The sequence below is a fragment of the Bombus terrestris genome, chromosome 18, assembly GCF_910591885.1.
Source record: "Bombus terrestris chromosome 18, iyBomTerr1.2, whole genome shotgun sequence".
In the NCBI taxonomy this organism is placed as follows: domain Eukaryota; kingdom Metazoa; phylum Arthropoda; class Insecta; order Hymenoptera; family Apidae; genus Bombus; species Bombus terrestris.
The window spans coordinates 5,084,769-5,111,540 of record NC_063286.1 but is presented as its reverse complement, the minus strand read 5'-3'; the positions used below and the strand labels follow the sequence as shown (position 1 = coordinate 5,111,540).

Here is a 26,772-nt window from a genome sequence, read left to right as displayed (position 1 = left end):
ATGGACGCTCTTAGGGAAAAATTCGACTGTCACCGTCAGATCTGCATGCGTCACTGGGATTTGCTTTTCGACTATCCCAAAATAACTAAAGAAACACCCGAAGCTATAGACGATCTTATCGAGACAGTCAAAGTACATCTCCAAGCGTTAGAAAGACTCGGGGACCCAGTCACGTCAAACGCCATTCTCATAAAGCTTGTCACGTCGAAGTTACCCTCAGCCGTTGTTCGCGAATGGCAACATACCCTACCGGACAAGAAATTGCCGCCATATACGCATTTAGTAGATTTTCTAAAAACACGGACGAATAGCGACAGAGCGTGTTCATCATTAACCGTCAAAAAAGGGGCGTCCGATCAACACGACCGTCGGCGACAGGACGCGCCGCGAAGCTATACATTCATAACTACACATAATACGTTGTTGTGTCCGAACTGCCACGGACAACACGAATTATGGAATTGCCATGTCTTCAAAACGAAGACGCCCAAAGAACGCCTGGAAATCGCCAAAAGGGCGTCGCTCTGTACCAATTGTTTAGGCAAGGGACACGCTCTCACTCAATGCTCCGCGGGATCATGTCGCATCTGTAGACAGCGACATCACACGTATCTGCATCAAGACCAGGGGCATAGCAAAACACGAACACGTGTCGACCGAACATCGAGCGGCCGATCGTCGAGCGACCGATCATCCAGCGGTCGATCTTCGCCCAGTTCACCGTCCCCGCGTTCGTCACATCGTTCGAGACGCTCATCTTCGTCTCCCCGAGCGTCTCGCCAGTATTCTCGCCGAGATTCTCGCCGAGAGTCTCCCCGAGCGTCTCCCCGAACGTCTCCCCGAGCGTCTCGTCGAGATTCTCGCCAAGAGTCTCCCCGAACGTCTCCGCGAACATCCCCGAAACGCGAATCTCGGTTACCGCGATCGTCGGCATCGGGATCGACCATATCGTCCAGCCCTAAACGACACGGAAAACAATGACGTCATCAGACGAGCCTGTTAGGGACCGAACCACAGAAAACGGACTCATCGACCCCGCTCCCTTTTGAACAATTGCAACACAACTTGTTAGTCACAGCGCAGGTCAACATCTTGAATAATGAAATTCAACCAGTTCGTTGTAGAGCTCTGCTAGATACCGGCTCTAGCATGAACTTTATCACCAAAAGGCTCGCTAACTCATTAAAACTCAATCAACAGAAATGTTCGGTCCCAATCGGAGCACTCAACACGTTATCGACGACCTCGAAACGCTACATCACGGCCACGATCACCTCTATTGACGGCACATACGAACGCAACTTGACGTTTCTGATCATACCGACTATCGCGTCTTGGGTCCCAAACCAACCCGTAGATCGCTCAACGATACAGATACCTAGGAATCTCCAATTAGCCGATCCAAGATTCCATAGACCTGCTCCGATCGAAATATTGTTGAGCGCCGGACCAACACTAGCATCACTCTGTGTCGGCCAACTTGATATCAGTCAAGCAAACGGGCCCGACTTGCGTCTGCAAAAGACGAGATTCGGATGGGTCATCGGGGGGAGCCCAACCTCACAATCATTAGCATACGCATTTCACACCTCCACGACGGCTTTACAGGCGGACCTCGCCCGTTTTTGGGAAATCGACGAGGGACCGCCCACCGCAAGAATTTCGGAATCGGAACGACAGTGCGAGGAGCACTTTCGAAATCACGTTCAACGCAACAACGAAGGGCGATACGTTGTCGCTCTCCCATTCAACGAAACAACTCCTCCGCTTGGATCTTCGAAAGCCATGGCAATGAAGCGACTCACTTCCCTCTGCCGTCGATTCCAACGAGACAAACAATTCGAAGCCGACTATCACGCCGTAATACAAGAATACTTGGAATTAGGACATATGACGAAGATCACCACGGACCACTGCACGGACGACGGATATTTTCTGCCACATCACGGCGTGATCAAAGAATCCAGCCGGACTACAAAACTCCGAGTTGTGTTTGACAGATCTGCACCAACCACCACCGGAGTTTCATTAAACGACGTACTTCATACGGGACCGAAACTACAAGACGACATATTTCTTATCCTTTTAAGATTTCGTTTTCATCAGTATGTCATTACAGGCGATGTCGAAAAGATGTATCGACAATTTCTTGTGCGTCCAGAGGATCGGAAATTCCAACAAATCTTGTGGCGCAACTCGGACGGAGAAGTGGACATCTATCAACTTAACACAGTGACATTCGGGCTGTCAGCGGCCCCCTATCTAGCCATTCGGTGCCTCAAACAATTGGCAGACGACGAGGGACATCGATACCCACGAGCAGCGATGGTCTTACAGCGAGACTTCTACGTCGACGATGTTCTCACAGGAGCCGAAACAAAGAACGAGGCACAATCACTGAGAACGGAGCTCATAGAATTGCTTAAATTAGCCGGCTTAAACATCCGAAAATGGGCAGCGAACGACCGGGAACTGCTACGAGGACTTTCCGAGCAGGACATAAACGATAAGCTGCTACTAGGCGAATCGCAAACTTTCAAAACTCTGGGTGTTGTTTGGAATTCCTTTGACGATTCGATCCTATATTCCGTCAAAATCAATCCTACCGCCTCTCGAATTACGAAGAGAACAATCAGCTCCGAAATTGCCAAGATCTACGACCCTCTTGGATTACTGGCACCAGTGATCGTTCGCGCTAAGATGTTGCTCCAACGACTTTGGACTTTAAAACTTGACTGGGACGAATCTCTTCCGGCTGACGTACACACAGAATGGAGCAAATATTATTCACAGCTACCTTTGCTAAATAACGTGAAGTTTCCACGTAAAACTATAATCAAGACTGCAGCGGAAATTGAATTACACGGATTCTGCGACGCCAGCGAAAGGGCGTATGGGGCATGCGTCTACCTTCGCACCATCGCTCCGGATGGTCATGTTTGGACACGACTCCTCACCGCAAGGTCAAAGGTGGCTGCACTCAAATCACAAACCATTCCAAGGCTGGAACTGAGTGGAGCACTTCTTCTCGCATCATTGGCCACTACAGTCCTTCAAGCGTTACCAAGCAACATTTCTCGGACCGTTTACTGGACTGATTCTACAATCGTTTTACACTGGATTAATACATCACCCCATACGCTGAAAACCTTCGTCGCCAATCGTGTGACAGAGATTCAACAAAAGACTCACACCTCAGATTGGCGCCACATTCCCACTACCGATAACCCTGCAGATCTCATATCTCGAGGCCAATCACCCCAAGACTTCCTGCGATCTACCATTTGGCAACATGGACCAGAATGGCTCCAACAACCTGAAAAATACTGGCCGTCGTGGAACCCAGTACCATTAGTTGAAATACCAGAGCAAAAGAAGGCAACATGTCTGTCCGTGACTCCGCCTGACCACAGTCTACTGGAGAGATATTCTTCTTGGCCCAAGCTGATAAGAATTGCCGCTCGTTGCCTCCGATGGAGGCAAAAACAGGATCGGGGGGGACCTCTAACCACACATGATTTAACCAATGCGCATAACAAATTGGTCAAATTGTTACAACTCTGTTATTTTCCAGATGAAATACGTACTCTCCGCACAGATCGAAATTCTGCAGTGAAGGGGAAGCTGCAACGACTCAATCCATTTCTGGACAAGGACGAGATATTGCGAGTCGGAGGCCGACTCAGTCATTCACCAATGCCCTTCACTCAGAAACACCCAATCATTCTACCCAAATCCTCAGTTACAGCACTCATAATCGAGCATGAACACCTCCTAAATCTCCACTCCGGAACTCAAGCTACCTTATATGCCTTAAGGAGATCTTACTGGCCTATCGACGGCCGTAGTCAAGTTTGGAGCACGCTGAAGAAGTGCGTACGTTGCTGCCGAGCCAATCCACCTCCAGTAGAGTACGTAATGGGCGACCTTCCAGCTGCACGGATAACGGAATCTCGTCCATTTACGAACGTCGGAATCGATTATTGCGGACCGTTCTACATCAAGGAACGAAAGGATCGCAACCGACGAAAAATCAAGGTATATGTAGCAATCTTCGTATGCCTTGCAGTTAAAGCAGTCCACCTCGAGCTGGTCACCGATCTCACTAGCGAGGCCTTCATTGCTGCTCTGCGAAGATTCATCGCTCGCCGAGGATTCTGTGTAACAATTTATTCTGACAACGGCACCAACTTCGTTGGCGCCAACAATGAATTACGAGAGCTCCGAAACCTCCTGCAGTCCGACGATCATAAGGTAAAGATTCAGTCCTTCTTAGCCGATCGACGAATCGAATGGCACTTCATTCCTCCCAACTCACCTCACTTCGGCGGGCTGTGGGAGGCTGCGGTGAAGTCCTTCAAACGACATCTCAGACGTGTCGCAGGTAACGAGCTCTTAACATACGAAAATTTGAACACACTGATCATTGAAATCGAGTCTATCCTCAACTCCCGTCCTCTGACTCCAATATCATCTGACCCAAACGATCTTCTTGTCCTTACTCCCGGTCACTTCCTCATCGGAGATGCACTAACAAGCTTTCGAGAACGAGATTTCCGGGACACTCCATCCAATCGTCTCTCCAGCTGGCAACATATTCAAAGGATCAAACAACATTTCTGGCGCCGTTGGCATCGAGAATACCTGAACGAGCTGAACATCCGAAATAAATGGAGCAAGGGCAGTCACGACATCCGAGTAGGCACCGTCGTAGTCCTCAGGGAGGATAACGTACCATCCATGCAATGGCCTTTGGGCCGCGTGATCAAGGTCCATCCAGGAGTCGACGGAATCATACGGACCGCCACCGTGCAGACGGCAACAACTACCCTGGATCGTGGCGTCAAAAGACTGGTCCCCTTACCCATTCACCCAGATCCAGACGAGTCCGACCACCCACACGGAGCCAAGGAGATTCGCCAGCGACGCAACGGACTCCACACCATATCATTTGATCGGTACCCTCTCAACGGGGGGAGGATGTTACGCCACGAGGCTTAACACAGGCTGTATTTTCTAACCGTCACTCGCGGCCCTACACTGTCTCAGTCAGATCGTCTTATCTGACCGCCGGATCATATACAATGTATCGACGAGCGCATAGCTGTTGCCAAGCAGCGAGTTCTCGAAACGTCGAATTTGGTCCGTTACGTTTTCCACGCAAGAATAGACATACGTGAGCATAGGCGCGAACGGTGGCGTGACCTAAGTATAGTGGGGGTCGTCTTAAAGATGAGACAAAGAAATCATCCAAAATCGATCAGTTCCTTGTGACGCGTCGAACATTACACATTGAGCCAAACATTCGCTTATTCTATTAAGTATCATATCGTGCTACGTCCACCAAGAGACTAAGCTCAATTGTAAGAGCCTTGCTCTATATTGTATACATTTATATTATCTGCGTGCGATAAGGTTGTTAATTGTTGATATCTTTTCAATCGTGTAGACTAAGTGTTGGAAATATACATTATTATAATTCTGTGACTCTCAGTGTTATACCGCATCAACCACCCCGATTATCCTAACCGAAATACGGGGATCGAACTATTCGTGGTGTCGATTATTCTAATCGTAACGGGAATTTACGACTCTCGTTGACGCGTATTCTAACGACCGCGTCTCCCCGCGATAGCTCGAAGTTTTACACCTTCGAACCAGTAATACTCGTACAGTTTCTCAAGCGTCTTATCCCAACCTAAGTGCATAATTGACTGATGCACATGGTTAATAACGGACCATCTAAACCCTCTTGGAACAATAGGTAAACTGAGAGTCCTGCCTCTTCTTTGGATTTTACGGTAAAGTGTACCGGACCGTAATTCGTAAGTGTTCGCAATGTCTTCCGCGAGCTCATCATTTTGCAACTTTTCGACAATTCCCGAAATTTGGGGGTCACGACGTTGTTCGGCTAGTAGCCAATCTTCCGATATTTCGGCCAAATTGATCTCTTTCTCCACGATTTTATCAATCTTACGGTGATCCGAATCTACGGGGTTTCGTGAAAAGAAGTCAACGTGGGCCATCCTCTTGCCCTCCCGATACATAATGTCGAAGGTGAAAGTCTGTAAGTAGGCCCACCACCTGTGGACCCTGTCATTCAAATGTGCCTTACTACTTGATGCTTTCAACGAGTTGCAGTCGGTAACAACAAGAAATTCCCGTCCATGTAGATAGTGACGGAAATGCTTGACGGCGTTTACGACTGCCAACGTCTCTAGCTCGTAGGAATGATATCTAGATTCCGTAGGGGTAGTTCTTTTACTGTAGTACTCGATCACTCTATTCTTACCTTCGACTTTATGCATCAAGATCGCCCCGTAACCCTCCGAACTAGCGTCAGTATGTAGCTCGATGGGGTAATTAGGGTCGAATATCATCAGTACCGGCGCGTCTGTCAGAACGGAAACTATCTGTTGTCTGATTTTCTCGTGCCTATCTGACCATGTTATGTTTTTGCTACCTGAGGTGAGCGCATACAGGGGTTTCATCGTCTGTGAGAACTTGGGGACGAACTTACGGAAGTAGGAAGCTAACCCGATAAACTGTCTGAGCTGAGTGACCGTCGTTGGCGCAGGTAAGGAACTCAAGGCGTGTATTTTACCCGGGTTGGGGCGAACTTCCCCGTTATGAATTACGTACCCCAAATAAAGTATCGACGTCTTCAGGAAAGAGCACTTAGAAAAGTTAAACGAAAACCCGGCGTTTACAAGGGTACTTAACACGATGTCCAACCTCTCTAAGGCTTGATCTATTGAGTCGGCAATAATTAGGACGTCATCCAAATAGACAACGACGTAGGAATACGCAAGGTCGCCCAGGGCATTGAAAATGGCCCTCTGAAAAACGGACGGGGCATTTTTCAATCCAAACGGCATCGTTACGTACTCGTACTGCCCGTCGGGTGTAACGAACGCGGTATACTCCGTTGAATTGGGATGTATGGGAATCTGATGAAACCCGCTGGCCATATCCAGGCTAATGAAGTATTTCGCGTTCTGCAATCTCGCGATTTGATCTGCGATAAGGGGTAGAGGATACCGATCCGCGACCGTATTCTTATTTAGCGCTCGGAAGTCCACGCACAGTCTATCTGAGCCGTCTTTCTTCTTCACGAGCAACATCGGGCTCGCAAATGGCGAATTACTGGGTCTTATGATGTTAGCTTTAATTAGTTCACCGATTCTTTCTCGTACCGTCCTACGCTCTTCCTCGCTAAGTCTGTAAGGGCTTCTTTGGACGGTGACGTTGGGGTCGATTAGCCTTATTTCTAGTTGGCCTGTGTTTACGCGTGTACGCGGAAAACCCGTGATGAATGAGTTTTTAAACTTTTCTAGAATAGAAATCAATCGGCCCTTATCACTACCATTTACCTCAGTGTCTACTTCATTAAGATCGATCTCTTTTTCGACGGTCCTATCACAGACATTGACTACCTTCGTTTTGCAAATATCAAGACTAGTGCGCGTGATATGCACGTCGAAGCCCTGACTTAAAATTTCGCGACCGATCATGATATCGTATTTCAAGTATTTATCAGGGAGAACGTGAAAAGTTATCTCCAACGTAAAACCGTTGATACACACAGTGGACAAAATCTGAGACGTACTCTTAACACACGTATTTCCTATCCCTCGCATTACTACTACATCGGTGGTTCTTTTGCCAGAAAATTTCGAGGCAGCGGATTCCTTAATTAATGAGCATTCGGCTCCAGAATCGAAGCAAAATGGGAACGACTCACCCTGGTGACTTAATTTACCGGTTGGAGCCTCCAGCACGCAGGAGTCGACTCGCCGTTCCTTGTTGTGACTGCTTTTCTTATCCTCCCGCAACGGACAATCAGGTGCGATATGACCTTCCGCACGGCACCTGAAGCAAAACACCTTGGACGATGTGGCTGGTCGGCTCCCTTCCCGGCGCCTTGTCTCCTTCTGCTTTTCGGTCCGCATCTTCTTGCGGCACTCCGTCGCCTTATGCCCGATGATTCCACAGTAATAACACTTTGTCCGGGAGTTTGATGTCCTGCTCCGTTTAGCTTCAGGTTCTGTCGGCGGATCATCTGCCAAGGGTAACGGCCTCTTCGTCGGATGAGGGAGAGCTCTCAGTTCCCGAAGAAATTGGTCCTGTGTCCGGACGTCTTGCGTGAGTGCGATCCGTTCGACACGCCGATCATATGAAGTCAATCGAAGAAGGACGACAGCGTTAATTAATTCGGCGTTGGATAGACCACTCCATCTCGCAGCCAGGAGAGAGCGAAGTCGATTGCCGAAAGTTACCGTGGGTTCGTTCTCCTCTGGTGGTTCCTCGAACATCCTTATCAGCGCTGAGGTTGCCGTCTCTTTGCCGTCATAGTGCGAAAGGAAATACTCCTTGAATCGTTCCCAAGTAAGGCCGCAAACCGGGACTTGCGTAAGCCACTGTGATGCAGTACCCCCCAGCGCACGATTTAGGACGAAATATAACTCACGGTCTTGTGGGGGCTCGTTGCCCATAAGCTTACTGACTGTTTCGCACCACCTCATTGGGTCAGCGCCCGCCAGTTCAGGGTTAAAAAACGGTAGCGAAAATTTGTCAAGTTCTACACTCTTTTTCTTTGTTAGCGTATGAAATACGTCACGCATGAAATCCATTTGCTGTTTCATCGATGTTAACAAGTCCTTGTATCCCACTTCTGATGTCGGATTAGGGTCAGGATTATGGAGAGGGGCGTTTGATGAGTTCTCATTACAATTAGCCATTGCCGTGATACAATAAAGAGTTTACTAGCACAGGCTTATCAACAAGATTAGGCACTCGTAGCACTAGTGATAATGACCTTAGGTTCGAAACGAATCCGCGGTCACGGGATGATAAACGTATGTTCTCGCACAGTTCAAGTCTAACTCTTTGTTAACTAGATGTGAGGTATTCACTGGTTGTAAGGTGGTACTGTCATTCGTCGATGAGATCGTACGAAAGAATGAATCTCCGTCTCGATGATGCCGTCGAGGAAAACTATAATGGGTGTGTCTAAGGGCATGAGATCCTCGGATTCGTCAACGAATGCTTTCGTTCCAAAGGTGAGGGAAATTAGCGCTGTTGCTAATTGGTCGATCTCCATATCGGCGTTTTGAAAGAGATGCTGGCCGCCCTTGAGGGGAGGTTGTTGACGGGGGGCATCGTTCGCGGAAGATAGGTTTCTCTTATCTTCCCGTAGTTGCAACAAAGTCTATTTGAAGGACTTCGCTTGACTAAATCTTAAGATCTTATAGCGGGTCCTCACGTTAGCTAAACATACACTACAAAGACATGCCGACACCCGGCGATCATCTTACCCGGAGAACAAAATCTGCGTGTGGCGGGCCGCGGGATAGAAACTATTGAAGTATTTACTGCCACGTGTCGCTACGGCTATTTCTTTTAAGGAGAGGTATAGAGTTACTCTGTGCCTTTGTTAGATAAAACGTTCATCCCTTTGACCGCGGCTACGTTCGGCGACTGATTGTCGCCTCGAGCCCAAGCTCATGATCATAAATCTCGAATAGTCGGAGCGGCATTTGTTTAATCTAAGTTACAACGTTACGGTATTCCCGCGAATCCAGGGAGGGGTTCCGGTGTTCTTTCATCTCCGACATATATATAGCCTTCATACAAAATTATTTTCAGTTTGAACACATAAAAAACGAAATAAAATTAATTATATTATTCTTTTAGTTATCGTTACGAAAGTCATTATATCATTGCAGAAAAAAAGATATAGCATGAATAGGGAATTTCAGAATAAAATTGTAAAACCAGTCAATTTCACTGGTGTGGTGGTGTCGGGTCGTGTTCCAGTCATCAAATTTTTCTTCTAGGTTGCTCTAGTGATGTAAGTGTGTGTTCCAAAGAAACACTTTTTACTGTTACAAATGTTGACTCAAGACAGTCACGTACACCTTTCCTAACACGTCGAATTCCACGCCAGTTTTACAAGCTTTGGCCGTGGCGCCACGATGGAGTTTTTATTGAAATGTTATGTTATTACGTCTGGGGTTCTGCCATAAACCATCATTCATCCCTTGATCATACTTATTCGGACCCGCGACAATCCTAAAGAACAGTCACAATATTTAGCATATTTTACTTTACTGTCAAGGCCCTTAATTGCTATCAGACATCTTTCAAGACGAAACGTTCCTTAGGGTCATTGTTCATTAAAGTAAAACACGGAAAAAGCGGGTTTTCCCACGTTCAACAGCCACTGCGGCGGAGGGGTGCATATAATATATGTATATTTCATGTATAAATAAAACTATTTGTAAATGTTGTATACTGCATTAATTTCATCACATTATTGTAATAACGATAGTAATAATAAAAAATTGATAACTATTTACATTTGTTCAAATTATGTGTTTCTACTAATCTTGATGCGCCGGTCACCGGTGACCCTCGTTGCATTCAACGTGTTAATAGCTCAATGACCTAAAGGGTCAAGAGCATATGGCTCATTAGAATTTCCTCGAGAGTTTTCCACGATAATTACATTACTTTAATAATTAGTTTGGATCATTTATCAATTTTGTCTTATTCATATCTTATATAATGTTTTTAAAGTAGCAATGTTGAAAGAAACTACAGCCGAAGTTATCGAGAAACTTTTTAAGAAAACAGCAGAGCACCAAGTCCATGAACGTAAAAATGAGAGAAATTAAAAAATGCTTTGCTCAATTGATAAAATGCGAAATTCAAATAATAAAATAAATGATTAGTATAATATGAAGTTGTAAATATCGATCAGCTTTTCATTTCCTATTTAATTGAAAATTTAATTAAAGATCATATTCATTAAAATGTTTTCTAGAAGCAAAAGATTTAGCTATAAATAATATCTTTTTTGTTTCAATGTAGACAAATTTATTATAAAAAGAAGAAAGTGGAAAATGTATAAGTCCCCTTACTACTGTGATTAAAAGAATGTTCACAAGAAACCAAGAAACGATATGAAAAGAAAAGATATAGCAAATTTTTCAAAGACTATATCTAATCTTTTTTCAAAGCATAAGAGAAAAATCAATAAAGATAAACATATTAATTTATATTATAAAGCAGTGCACACATAGACACAGTAAATAGAATACAATAAAACTTCAAATAAATAGAATTAACAACTTTTCTATTTTGTTTATCGCATTTTGTATATTAGCGATTAATTATATATATAGTTAATTATAATTATAACATACAATGTATAATAATGTATACATCAAGAGGTTAATTAGAATACTTCCTATGATATACATTGCCACATTAAGAATCAAGTACTTCCCAATCAGCTAGAACCTCGGCGGTGTAGCCAGCTACGCTCGTTAAAGCCTCAGTTGACCGTAATCCTCCGAGCAGGTCGGACCTCTCGGCCCTAAGGGATAAACAGGCGTAGGCCCTAACAGTGAGCGCGGCAAGATGATGGGCCGAGAACAATTAAACAGAATTATCATCGCCGAAACAAACATACTAAAAAATAAAATAAAACAAGACATAGCGCTAAACAAAACAGTCTGCACATTCTCAAACGAAAACACATCGGACGACCCCAAACAGCCCGACCCAGAAATAAACTACTTTACAAACTTCAATCAACTAAGTACAATCTTCTCCACGCTAAACAACAAAAAATCCGCCGGCTTCGATGGCATCCCAAACATCTCGCTCAAACGCCTACCAAACAAAATAAAATGGTACTACGCAGTACTGTTTAATAACGCACTAAACAACATGTACTTCCCCAAAAAATGGAAAAAAGCCAAACTCATAGCCATTACAAAAAAAAATAAAGACGGCTCATCACCTGCAAACCTACGACCCATAAGCCTCCTCCCCAACATAAGCAAAGTATACGGAATGATCATAAACAACCCCCTAGCAGCCTTCTGCTCAAAAAATAAGATAATCCCGGAAAACCAATTCGGCTTCCGCCACAAACACTCCACAATCCACGCAATAAACAAAGTTACGTCGGATATCTGCTGGGCACTTAACGCAAATCAACGAGTAGACACAGTCTGGGTCCCAGGGCTCATTTATAAAATGATTAAAAAGAACTTCCCCGAATACCTAATCAAAATAGTATGGGACATGATAACAAACAAAACTTTCAGAATGACCGACGGCTCGCACACTTCAAGCAAAGTATTCTCCATAGAGAACGGCCTGCAACAAGGAACAGTAAATTCCCCGCTACTCTTCAGCATCAACAATAACGACTTACTAAACCTCTTTAACCTCAACACATCCACACACAAACGCTCCATAGCCTTCGCGGATGACCTAATCATCTACGTAACAGGCCGCAAAACCAAAACGATAAGAACAGAACTGCAAGAACTCTTTAACAAAATCAGCGATTACTATCATACATGGAAACTAAAAATTAACGCAAGCAAATGCGAAACCATACTATTCAGACCCATGACAAGCAAAATCGGCCCAGCAGAAAGGGAACAAGTCAGGAAATTCCGCCTAAAAGAAAAAGCAAACGAAGAGAACCTCATACCACACAAAAATTGCGTAGATACCTAGGAATAAACATAGATGAAAAACTAAATTATAAGCAACACATCGAAATCCAACTCTCCAAAGCCAGCAAAGCTTTTTGGAATACAAAAAGGCTGTTTTATTCCAGACTTCTCGATAGCAAAGTAAAAATCATGTGCTACCAATCGCTAATAAGACCCATTATAACCTACGGCTGCCCAATATGGTACAACATACCAGCGTCAATAATGGAAAAAATTCGCATATTTGAAAGAAAATGCATCAGAGCTTGCCTGAGCATTTACAGATCAGAACACAGCGGATACAGAAAATACGTAAAAAACAAAAAAATATACGACTTAGCCAACATCCACCGCATCGACTGTCACATCCTAAAACTAACGAGAAATCACTTCTCGCAAGCCGCGAAGATCAAAGAAAACAGCCTAATCTTCGGCTGCTTATACCCAAACGACGCATACTTCAAAAATACTCTGTTAACAGGCTACATCCCCCCGAAGCCTTTCTATACCTAGACGAAAGAAACTATCTCCAAGACCAAAACAACATACCCATAATTTATCATATGCAAAGGAAAATAGGAATGAAATCTATTCAATACGAGGAAAACCTAGATGGCCGCACGGCAGACACTAGGTGGAGATACAACATGGCCCTCCCCCAAAAGGATACAGAAGACAAACACAGAAAAAACACAAAAAAATATTGGTGGATACGGAATCCACAACAAAAAACAAGATAAAGAGCCACAGAACGGCAACGCTCACCGAATAAAAGTGTAAATATGTAAATATGTAAATACGTAAATAGATAAACAAATATTATACTAATCCCACAGAACACCCCTCCCCCCCCTCCCCAACCCTCCCAGTCCATTCCCTCCCAGCCCCTCCCTAATAGGCTAGCGAACTGTCCTGTTTTTGCGTCCAGGCTTTCAGGACATAAATTAAAATATCGTACATAAGCACAGCGCAGCAGCGGCTTAATTTTATTTTATTTAACATTAATAATCTCAAAAAAAAAAAGAGAGAAAAGAATGTAATAATGCATGGCTACGTCGTACCGTCGCGTATCGGTACTCTTGCCTGTACCACCCTACAATTAGAATTCAGCGTTTATTCTGGAAAAAAAATGATGTAAAAAAATATGTAAAAAACCTGGAATTAATAAACAAAGATAAAAAAAAAAAAACGCTCGTTAAAGCCCAGAACTGTCTTGCGTCCAGGCTTTCAGGACATAAATTAAAACATCGCACATAAGCTCAGCGCAACAGCGGCTTAAATTTAACTAACTATAATAGGCGTAAAAAAAAAAAAAAAAAAATGTAATAATTCATGGCTACGTCGTACCGCCGCGTATCGGTACTTTTGCCTGTACCACCCTACAATTAGAATTCAGCATTCATTCTGGAAAAAAACCATGTAAAAACAAATATGTAAAAATCCTGGAATTAATAAACAAAGTTAAAAAAAAAAAAAAAAAAGGCCAGAACTGAAAGCGACGCGTGGTGTGTGGCGAGTTCGAATCCTCGGTATCTCAGAAAGGACATGAATGATGAAAAAACCCCATTATACAATTTTTCTGAAAAGAAAAATGTGCAACAGGCAAGTGAGCAGCCCCGCTCTTGCAGTATTGTTGTAGGTGTATCTTCTGGGAGTTCACCTTAGTAAAGTGTGCTTGATGATGTTATGCACCAAGGGGCCCGAGGAAACTCGCGCACTGGTCTACTGATCCCCCACCCGTGGAGGTTTTAGCCGGTAAGAATCCGGCACTACATTCTGCCCACCCACCTCACAAGAGTAGTAAGGTGTCTATGAAGATTTCCTCCACGAAAAAAAAAAAAATTTTTTTTGTGGTATGAAAGGAGATACTAATATTTTATTGACCTGCTGCATTCAGTTAATATCACACGATTATGTTATTATTATTATTATATTATATTATTATATAGTTATTATTATATTAAAAATGTTTTGTGAATAAACGCTAAAAAAGGTACACATTATGCAGTTGTTTATCGAAATCATTACAAGGTCACGTAGTATCTAAGCACCCGACGCAACACTTAAAACTGGTTTGTCGAAAAATAGCAGCATTACTGTCAATCACTCCTGCTCGGACAGCCGAGGAGGACGGACGTGTTTAGACGGTCGTGCTCTCCAGGTATAAGTGAATAGTGAAAAAGTGCTTCAAAGTAATAGTGCTGCAAAGTGATAGTGAGGAGGAAATAAAATAGCAATGCAGATACCAACTATAAACATAGCAACAAAAGGTGAAACATATTATATAAAAACCAAACAAATTAACATTGAGACAGAAGAAACAAAAGAGCATCTGGGACAGGAAGATAGCAATTCAGATCATGAAAGATACTACCAGGACGAAAGCTGGAAGCCAGCGAAGGCTAGCAAAATACGCAAAACAACCACAGACATAAGTGCCATAGGAAACCCAGTTACAGAAAAGCAGCGATGGCTGCAAGAATTACCATTAAGTAACTCCTTCAACTCACTAACGGAAGAAATAGACGCTGACCCCGTAAACAAAACCACTATCCAAACAAATCATATTACAAAACCACCACCAATCTTTATTGAGGCCCAAATAATAGACCCGCTCATCGATCTACTAAATAATCTAGATGAGAAAAACAACTACACAATAAAGCAAACAAAGTTGGAACAAGTAAAAATACAAACAAACACACCAGAAGCATTTAAGAAAGTTATAAAAGCATTAAAAGAAAAAAATGCTATCTACCACACGTATCAGCTTAAAACTGAAAGGAGCTATAAAATTGTCATAAGAGGATTGCATCCTAAAACCAACATACATAAACTAAGCGATGAGTTAGCTAAAATTGGACATCAAACAAGAACAATAAACAATATAACAAGATTCGACACAAAGCAACCACTACCACTATTCTTAATAGAACTTGAACCCAGAAACAATTACAAGGAAATATATGATATCAAACAAATACTAAACCCAATAGTAACAGTCGAACCACCACGACACAAAAAAAATATACCTCAATGCATGCGGTGTCAACAATACGGACACACTAAAAACTATTGCAACAGAAGCCCAGCTTGCGTCAAGTGCGCAAAAAATCACTTAACTGTACACTGCCCATATTCTGGAAAAATAGAAAAAGTTAAATGCTTCAACTGTAACGGAAACCACCCAGCCAGCTATAAAGGATGTGAAGTAAGAAAACAATTACAACGTAAACTGTTCCCGCCCCTACGAAGCAGGACAATCACTAACACACAAGCCCAACAGGACAGCACATAATCTGAAATAATACCAAATACAGAGCAAGCAACAAACACCAAACCCATCAGCACCAACACCATTGGTGGTCTAAGCTACGCTCAAGTAACCAGCCAATCGACACATACACACAACCAATACCACAGCAATAGTAACAATGACACTGCAGAAATCAAAAAACTGCTCAAGCAATCCATAAAGAACACTGAAATGCTAACCAGAATGATAAGCGAACAAAACGCAGTACTCAGACAGCAAACCCAACAAATCACAGTCATGCTACAACTAATTACAAACATGCTAAGCAAAAAATAAAAAACGGACACTCTAAAAATAGCAGCCTGGAACTCAAACGGCCTACAACAACGGGCCCTCGAAACTAAAACATTCATATACAATAATAATATAGACATACCACTTGTCTCAGAAACACACTTCACTACAAAAAGCTATTTGAAAATACCATACTACACCATATATGATACCAAACACCCCTCAGGAAAAGCTCACGGAGGGACAGCAGTGATAGTCAGAAACGATATCAAACATTATCTACACAGCCAAGTTAACAAAGAATATTTACAAGCAACCACTGTTACAGTTCAAACTAGCAGCAACTACTTCCAGTTGTCAGCAGTATATGTGCCTCCGCGACACAAAATAACAACACAAATGTGGGAAGAATACTTCCAGGACCTAGGGGACAAGTACATCGCAGCGGGAGACTACAATTCAAAGCACACGCTTTGGGGGTCAAGAAACATTACACCTAGAGGTAGAACACTGGAAAAATACATTAGAAATAATAACCTCAATATATTATCCACAGGAACACCGACATATTGGCCGACTGACCTGAACAAAAAACCAGATCTTCTGGATTTTGCAGTTACAAGGGGACTAAACACAAATAAACTAAAAGTAACACCCAACCTCGAGCTCAGCTCCGATCATACACCCATAATAATTGAATACAGAAACAAACCAATTCACTATGGCAAACCAGAAACACTATGCAATAAAACCACCAAATGGCAAACTTTCAAAGAAATAATAGAAAGCAAAATAAACTGCAACATCCCGTTAAAAACTACTGAACACATAGAACAGGCAGTAGCAACATTGACAGCAACTATTCAGGAAGCAGCAAGGACAACCACTACTCCCGAACCAATCAGCAGACAAACAATAACAATCCCGCAAGAAATACTCGACAAAATCAAAGAAAAAAGAAAAGCAAAAGCAAAATGGCAAAAATGCAGAACCCGAGAAAACAAAAAACACTTAAACAAACTTGCAAAGGAAATAAAAAACAAAATAAAGGAGCACAACGATAACGAATTCGCAAAATTCATAGGGACACACTCCACACACGAGAACACCAACTATTCACTATGGAAAGCCACGAAAAAAATAAGGAAGCCAATAATACCCGTCCCGGCAATCAGAAAAGCAGATAACACATGGGCAAGAAGCAACGAAGAACAAGCTGAAGAATTCTCCAAACACCTCTGCAACACATTCACACCACACATTACCATCAACAGCAACCTCAAAAGTCATACGGAGGAGGATCCACAAACCACTACTACCACAGCCGACAAGGAATACACCATACCTAAAACATCGGCACAAGAAATTAGAAACATAATTGATAAAACAAAAAACAACAAAGCGCCAGGAATCGACCTAATCAATGGTAAAATCTTGAAAAACCTTCCGCCAAAAGCAATAAGACTAATGACAATAATATTCAATGCAATTCTAAGAATTCAGTACTTCCCCAAACCATGGAAATTAGCACAGATCAAAATGTTACATAAACCAGGCAAAGACCCGCACCAAACTGCATCTTACAGACCAATATCACTGCTCCCAGTATTTTCCAAAATACTGGAAAAGATAATATACGACCGCATAAAACCAATAATAGAGACAAAAAAACTAATACCGGATTACCAATTTGGTTTCAGAAACAAACACTCCACGATAGAGCAAATGCACAGGCTTATAAACGAATAAATAGAAATCCTAGCCGCATTGTTCGCACACATGGTTTAAGTCAATCTGTTGCCCGAAAAGACTTTCTAATTCTAGAAGTATTTTCCGCCGGTTTTTAGAAAGGTCCTTGGGTTTATTACGTACTCTTAAAAATTACGGAGAAAGCGGGTAGTAGTCTAACGAAAAAAGCGGAGAGTTACCTAACGGAAAAACTGAGTTTCCCTATAAACAATGTCGCCTGAGATCCAAGTTGGTAGGAGGTTTCTTCCTCCTCTCTTCCTTCCTAACATTGGTCCCAACCAATCGACATCGCGGATTATTGCCCTCACTTTCCTAACTAAAAATGCAACCAACGAATCCGCGTTCTTCTTTCAAAGGGCACACCCATACCGAGCTTTCCTCTGTATTCACATTAGAATAAAACTTCAGAGTATTGCTTCGGCTCTCACGGTGCCTAGAGTTCCTGCATTTCCGACAACTCTCACCGTTCCTACATCTCTAATTTTTCCATCATCTCTCGCGGTGCCCACAAGTCCGACAGCTCTTATCACTCTCTCATCTAAGAATAATCCTTCTCTTCATTATCTGTATCTTAACCAACAGCGTTACTACTTTGTGTGATTGTATAAAGTGTTGGAAATATATATACTTTAACTCTGTGAACCACAGTGTTATACTAACCTGAATCACCCCTATTATCCTAACCGAAATCAGGGGATCGAACTATTCGTGGTGTCGATTATCCTAATCGTAACGGGAATTTACGACTCCCGTTGACGCGTATTCTAACGACCGCGTCTCCCCGCGATAGCTCGAAAATACACTATGTGTATCAACACAAGCGCTGGACGCGTATATCACTATGTGAGTGGTGTAGACAGGCGATCAATGTTACCCATCGAATTCGGATTTAAAACTCAGACTGCGGATTTCAGACGCAACCGCGTAAGGCGCTTTTCTTTATTCGATTTAATTTAGTCAGCATGATTGCCAGATGTCAACGCATCTTCACAATATATGTTTAACTGGCCCGAGGACCCGCTATAAATCTTAAGATTTGTTTAACTGAAGTCCTGCAAACCGACAAACAGTCCTCGTTCCAACTACGAGAAAATAGAAGAAATCTATTTTTCTCACGAACGACGCTTCCTCTTCTCGAACTCTCTCTTAAGGGCGGCTAGCACCCTTCCCTAACCACTCACATGGAAATTGACCAATTAACAGTAACGCCAATTTCTCTCACTTTCCGAACGAAGACTTTTCTCCACGAATCCGATGATTTCGTGCCCTTAGGCACACCCATCATAGTTTTCCTTTCTTCCCACATTTGTGATGATATTTTGTGACGCGGAGGCACATATACTGCTGACAACTGGAAGTAGTTGCTGCTAGTTTGAACTGTAACAGTGGTTGCTTGTAAATATTCTTTGTTAACTTAGCTGTGTAGATAATGTTTGATATCGTTTCTGACTATCACTGCTGTCCCTCCGTGAGCTTTTCCTGAGGGGTGTTTGGTATCATATATGGTCTAGTATGGTATTTTCATGTAGCTTTTTGTAGTGAAGTGTGTTTCTGAGACAGGTAGTATGTCTATATTGTTACAGTATATGAATGTTTTAATTTCGAGGGCCCGTTGTTGTAGGCCGTTTGAGTTCCAGGCTGCTATTTTTAGAGTGTCCGTTTTTTATTTTTTGCTTAGCACGTTTGTAATTAGTTGTAGCATGACTGTGATTTGTTGGGTTTGCTGTCTGAGTACTGCGTTTTGTTCGCTTATCATTCTGGTTAGCATTTCGGTGTTCTTTATGGATTGTTTGAGCAGTTTTTTGATTTCTGCAGTGTCATTGTTACTATTGCTGTGGTATTGGTTGTGTGTATGTGTCGATTGGCTGGTTACTTGAGCGTAGCTTAGACCACCAATGGTGTTGGTGCTGATGAGTTTGGTGTTTGTTGCTTGCTCTGTATTTGGTATTATTTCAGATTATGTGCTGTCCTGTTGGGCTTGTGTGTTAGTGATTGTCCTGCTTCGTAGGGGCGGGAACAGTTTACGTTTTACTTGTTTTCTTACTTCACATCCTTTATAGCTGGCTGGGTGGTTTCCGTTACAGTTATAGCATTTAACTTCTTCTATTTTTCTAGAATATGGGCAGTGTATAGTTAAGTGGTTTTTTTCGTATTTGACGCAAGCTGGGCTTCTGTTGCAATAATTTTTAGTGTGTCCGTATTGTTGACACCGCATGCATTGAGGTATATCTTTTTTGTGTCGTGGTGGTTCCACTGTTACTATTGTGTTTAGTATTTGTTTGATATCATATATTTCCTTGTTGTTGTTTCTGGGTTCCAGTTCTATTAAGAATAGTGGTAATGGTTGCTTCGTGTCGAATCTTGTTATATTGTTTATTGTTCTTGTTTGATGACCAATTTTTGCTAACTCATCGCTTAGTTTATGTATGTTGGTTCTAGGATGCAATCCTCTTATGACAATTTTATAGCTCCTTTCAGTTTTAAGCTGATACGTGTGGTAGATAGCATTTTTTTCTTTTAATGCTTTTATAACTTTCCTAAATGTTTCTGGGGTGTTTGTTTGAATTTTTACTTGTTCCAGTTTTGTTTGCTTTATTGTGTAGTTGTTTTTCTCGTCTAGATTATTTAGTAGATCGATGAGCGGGTCTATTATTTGGGTCTCAACAGAAATTGGTGGTGGTTTTGTAATATGATTTGTTTGGATTGTGGTTTTATTTATGGGGTCAGCGTCTGTTTCTTCTGTTAGTGAGCTGAAGGAGTTGCTTAATAGTAATTCTTGCAGCCATTGCTGCTTTTCTGTAGCTGGGTTTCCTATGGCACTTATGTCTGGAGTTGTTTTGCGTTTTTTGCTAGCCTTCGCTAACTTCCAGCTTTCGTCCTGATAGTATCTTTCATAATCTGAATTGCTCTCTTCCTGTCCCCGCTGCTCTTTTGTTTCTTCTGTCTCCATGTTAATTTGTTTGTTTTTTATATAATATGTCTCTCCCTTTGTTTCTATGTTTATAGTTGGTATCTGCATTGCTATTTTATTTCCTCCTCACTATCACTTTGCAGCACTATTACTTTGAAGCACTTTTTCCCTATTTACTTATACCTGGAGAGCACGACCGTCGAAACACGTCCGTCCTCCTCGGCTGCCCGAGCAGGAGTGGCGTGCAGCCTTCGAACCAACCTGCAGCTACTCTGAATCCTGCAGATCGTCCCTCGTCTATTATTTCTTCCATTTCTTTTTACCCGATTCTACGTTATACTCTATTGGAAATTCGCTTAAATATCGGTTAACACTAGGTTTACGGGCGTTTCGTATATACCTATCTCTACGGGACCCGTCAAATTGACGGGTAAACGAAAATACGCATTTTTCATTAAAAAATCGATTTATTCAAATTAAGTCTGAAAGGAACAATATTAGGCTTCACATTTAAATAAATTATTAATAAATAAAACGTCTTTTTTTAAAATTATCACTAAAAAAATAACAATAACATTAACACGACCCGCCAATTTGTCGGATTTTGAACTTCGAAATGAAATATCTCAAAAACAATATCTCAAGTAGAGATAGGTATACTACATACAGATTTCAAAAATTAGAAAGTCTAGGAAAAAATAATTTTGTGTATAAATTCTTTAGATGAAATGATTAATTTACGATGCAAAATGGTTAAAATTGGTGCTATGATTTTTGAGATATTTCAGTTCAAAGTTCGATATCCGTCAAATTGACGGGTACCGTAAACCTAGTGTTAAAGCAGTGACTGGCTGTGACCCGAGTTCAGACGGAGTATGGGGAAAATGGGCTGTGACGCGAAACTTTCTGACAACGTGGAAATTAAGGTTGTCGAACGACATGCATCAAAAGGACGCTTCTGATCCTTAGAGGGCTTATAGCTAACTAGAAAATGAAGATCGTTTGTGTACACACAGGATGGTTTTAGTTTAATAGGCTGGTGATAGAATATTCGTAAACGCTTCTCTTCTCCTTTTACATGTGTTTGTAAAACACCATAACTCCCAGGGCAGATATTTCTGTAAAATACACGTTAATAATTATACACAGGATCAAAGATCTCTGCATGTGACGCTTTGAATTCTTACTGCTTGTGAAAAAGATAATAGAAACAGTTTTGTTATGTTCGTATCAAATGCCATAAGATTTAAAGTTTAAAGCAATAAAATATGGCGTAAGCAACAAATATGAGATAAAGCAAGGCTGCTGCTCTTCTGTTATCTCTTATTACACAAGGTAATTACGCATCTTGCAGGACCAGTGACCGCGTAACTCGGAAAAATGAGATTCCATTCCTGGATGATTATTCTAGTTGCATCCATATACAGTAGTTCGTGCGTTTTATTGCTAGCAGTGACGTACGTGGGATATTCTTTTTGTGTGCAATGTTACGTTAATGTTTCACAGTTTTCCCCGTCGAACCAATTATTTGGTGCTCCCGTTTAAGGCATTCATACAGTGAATTATTTGTTTTCTTATCGTCCTAATAAACGAAGTGTTTTTAAAATTGCGGCCAATATGGATCTTCTTGCGTCTTCCTCGTTCGTTGGAAGCTGGCCACGTAATTACACAGGCAGAAATTTATAGTATAATTGGGCCAATTAATGTTTGCGAGATAATGAGCTAATAATTGTTTAGCAGCCATCTGCGCGAGTAGCACGCATTGGCTCGTTAATTTTAAACAACAGTTTCATTGTGGCATGCGTGCGGTTTTTCTCCAGGGACTTTTTGGTCCGGTCCGGGTGCGTTCAACGCCGTTGATTGCGTTTGGAAACCGATTTTCTATACGCGAAAAACGAGCAAGACCCGTGATGGATTTCTTTTATCCAACGTGATGATCGAATCAAATTCAGTTTTCCTAAAAGCTAAAAGCGGAGGTCCACCGGACGTCGGAAACGAAAAAAAGATTTGAGGTGGTATGTCGTGATAGGTGTAGAAGGAATGCTCGGGTGTTTCAACAAAAACGTTTATTAACTTAGTACCAACTGACGTCCAATAACAACTAGCAACAAACAACAATTAGCAACAATTAACAATTAACAATTAGCAACGCTTGGTAACGATCAATGCTTGACGCAGGTTATAGGAAGTCGAGCGCTCGTTTCGCGTAATCCTTCGCACTTCGCAGCTCGGGGCAGACTGAATCTCTTCGATTCAAAAGCCACGCCGATTCTTTTCTTTGTTGGCTATCGATATCGCGTGCGTTTGTTAGAAGTCCGTGACGACTGTCACGTGTGCGATCTCCCGAAAATTCGGCGAAGGAGCCGCAGGGATATCGATGACACCTAAGGCTTGTCGGCATAGCGCTTTTAAGATAAAGCGCTTTGTATCGCGAAACCGTTGGAAATTTCTGAGGTCGAGTGCCGCCACAGATTCTTATTTCCTTTGGTAATATTACGCGAAAAAATTTGACGAGGTATCAGCCAGAAAAGTTCGATCTATCGGTGGCGTCCACCAATCCGGACGACTGTCACGCGACACGATTCCGATTAAGCGCGGATGCGCGGCCATAGGATCCCAATTAATCCGGCGATCCCAATCGCGAAAATTACAGAATCGAATTAAATCGTTGTTTACACAGAGCTTTCTTCCATCGGCACGACCTGCTTATAATCGAATTCGATTCAATGGCGTCATATCGAATACGCGATAAACCAGATCGATGCGCGGTTGTGCTCGAGACATCGGCAAACATTGCCTTCACCCCGGCTGCTCGGATTGAAATTCTCCGATACAATTCGATGTTTACACGTCCCAGCCGCTCGTTTTCGCTCAGACTTCCAACACCGCTCTCTTTCTTCCAACCTCATTCTTCGTAGTTCGGAATCCAACTATGGGGAACAGCAAGTAATTCCAACATTGAAATACTCCAACGCTTCCAATCGAAAACGCTAAGATCCCTATTAAATGCACCCTGGTATGTTACCAACGAAACAATCCACCGTGACCTCAAGATACCTACAGTCAAAGATGAAATATACAAGTCCAGAAGCAGATATAACACAAGAGTCAACAACCATCACAACCCATTAGTCACCCAACTACTAGACACGACAGACCAGATCCGCAGACTAAAAAGAAAATACCCTCTAGATTAAATCCTTAGATTCTACTAGAACCAACAATATAAAAACTATTATAAGCCATGCCATTGTATCACGCCAAATGAAGTTACTGAAAATTCTCAACGAGAATTGATTGTAAATATTCTAATAAATAAAAAAAAAATTCTTCGTAGTTTGCACGCGTCTTACGAGCTACCTTCTATTGAAAGCCGATGTCTTGCCTCGTTTACCGACATCTTGAAAGGCATCGACGCGATAATGCGCCACCTGAGCCACCAAACTCTCAGAGTCTATCGCCACTTGATTTACCGATAAACTATCTTCTCTCTATATCGCGCTAATCCATATTCGTTCTAATCTTCGCTAATATCAACTCGCTTTTTTTTTACATTCGATCTTTTTTTATTATAGAAATTACAAATATCGAGTTGTTTGCAACGAGACAGCAGAAAAATGTCAAGGCTTTCTTTTAACCGGAACTAACGTTAGGTGCATTTGAAAGGAATAGAAATTTGTCATGCACGACATTTTTCAAATCTTATCAAACCTTAATCCTATTGTTATACAAATGTATTCACCGATAACAATACTAAAATTTCTTCAAACAATCCCATCTAATGAATATTTCACGGAGCGTATTCCGCTTATTTCTTCGCGAGGAATCAAGCACGATTGTATTTCAGAAGTCAAATTAAGGCCTCGTCGTTTCTTGCAAACGTCAAACATGATAGACAAGCTCGCAGCTTTGTGCAAATAGCTTTCGGGGCAAGCTACAAAGCGTCGCAAATTCGCAGAATTCTGCAATTAATTCTTCATTCGCATTGCGTAAGCGACTGTCGCCGCTGCTGTTCGGTGAAATTTAAATAAGTCGTTAACAACGAACGTGTGCGTCCATGCGTTATACATACAGGGGAACAGGCGAATTTTTAACAGCATCGCTTGGACATACGGATTGTACGCTCCAAGCTATCATGTTACATTCAATCAGGCTGATAATCGCTGCGAGAGAAGCGGCGTTCCTTTGAAGAATATTATAGGATCAGTCGCTCGAGCACCGACCCAGATCGCAAAAAATTGTAACGTTCTGCTTTATAGAATTTTTGTGTGCCGCATTTAATCCATCAAAGCCGATGCGATGCAATTTTTCTAAAATGGTCGATAAATCTGGTCTGGCTTACGTTTATATATATCTGCCACTACAGATATATATAATATCTATAATAATATAAATGTAATATCTAAATGGGTCTTTAGAGGAAAGGATAAGTAATGATGTTTTGATTTAATAAATAGTATTCGAAGCAACGAAATGATTACAATGCTGTCGTACGTTTTATTCTCATAGGCGGCTTTCGACTTCCCGATTCACACTCTTCGGCCCACTTCTGCTCGGACAGCCGAGGAGGACGGACGTGTTTCGACGGTCGTGCTCTCCAGGTATAAGTGAATAGGGAAAAAGTACTTCAAAGTAATAGTGCTGCAAAGTGATAGTGAGGAGGAAATAAAATAGCAATGCAGATACCAATAATAAACATAGCAACAAAGCGAGAAACATATTATATAAAAAACAAACAAATTAACATGGATACAGAAGAAACAAAAGAGCAGCGGGGACAGGAAGAGAGCAATCCAGGTTATGAAAGATACTATCAGGACGAAAGCTGGAAGCTAGCGAAGGCTAGCAAAAAACGCAAAACAACTCCAGGCATAAGTGCCGTAGGAAACCCAGTTACAGAAAAGCAGCAATGGCTGCAAGAATTACTATTAAGCAACTCCTTCAGCTCACTAACAGAAGAAACAGACGCTGACCCCACAAATAAAACCACAATTCAAACAAATCATATTACAAAACCACCACCAATCTTTGTTGAGGTCCAAATAATAGACCCGCTCATCGATCTACTAAATAATTTAGACGAGAAAAACAAATACACAATAAAGCAAACAAAACTGGAACAAGTAAAAATTCAAACAAACACCCCAGAAACATTTAGGAAAGTTATAAAAGCATTAAAAGAAAAAAATGCTATTTACCACACGTATCAGCTAAAAACTGAAAGGAGCTATAAAATCGTCATAAGAGGATTGCATCCTAAAACGAACATACATAAACTAAGCGATGAGTTGGCAAAAATTGGTCATCAAACAAGAACAATAAACAATATAACAAGATTCGACACGAAGCAACCATTACCACTATTCTTAATAGAACTGGAACCCAGAAACAACAACAAGGAAATATATGATATCAAACAAATACTAAACACAATAGTAACAGTGGAACCGCCACGACACAAAAAAGATATACCTCAATGCATGCGGTGTCAACAATACGGACACACTAAAAATTATTGCAACAGAAGCCCAGCTTGCGTCAAGTGCGCAAAAGACCACTTAACAATACACTGCCCATATTCTGGAAAAATAGAAGAAGTTAAATGCTATAACTGTAACGGAAACCACCCAGTCAGTTATAAAGGATGTGAAGTCAGAAAACAATTACAACGTAAACTGTTTCCACCACTTTGCAATAAATCATTCAACAGCCACCAACCACGACAAAGTATAACGGATAACGACACTACATTGACAGCACAATACGAACCTAACGCCATAATCAGAAGCATTAACCCCCATGGGAACCGAAGCTACGCGCAAGTAACCCAAAATATTAGCCAACCAACACTCACAAATAACCAGAATCAAAACAACAACATCGAAGACGCTACAGAAATCAAAGAAATGCTCAAACAATCCATTAAAAGTACAGAGATGTTAGGAAAAATGGTAAGTGAATTAAATGCAACACTTAGGCAACAAGTACAACAAACAACAGTCATGTTACAACTACTCACAAACTTGCTAAGTAAAAAATAG

General features: G+C 41.9%; 1 protein-coding gene across 1 annotated transcript; it reads left to right on the top strand.

The window, feature by feature from the left end:
- Positions 1-26,772, top strand: LOC125386913. The gene is made up of 4 exons (XM_048414127.1): positions 1-634; positions 2,162-3,955; positions 4,070-4,731; positions 26,596-26,772. The coding sequence occupies exons 1-4, from the start codon at positions 1-3 to the stop codon at positions 26,770-26,772; spliced, it is 3,267 nt and encodes a 1,088-aa protein (XP_048270084.1).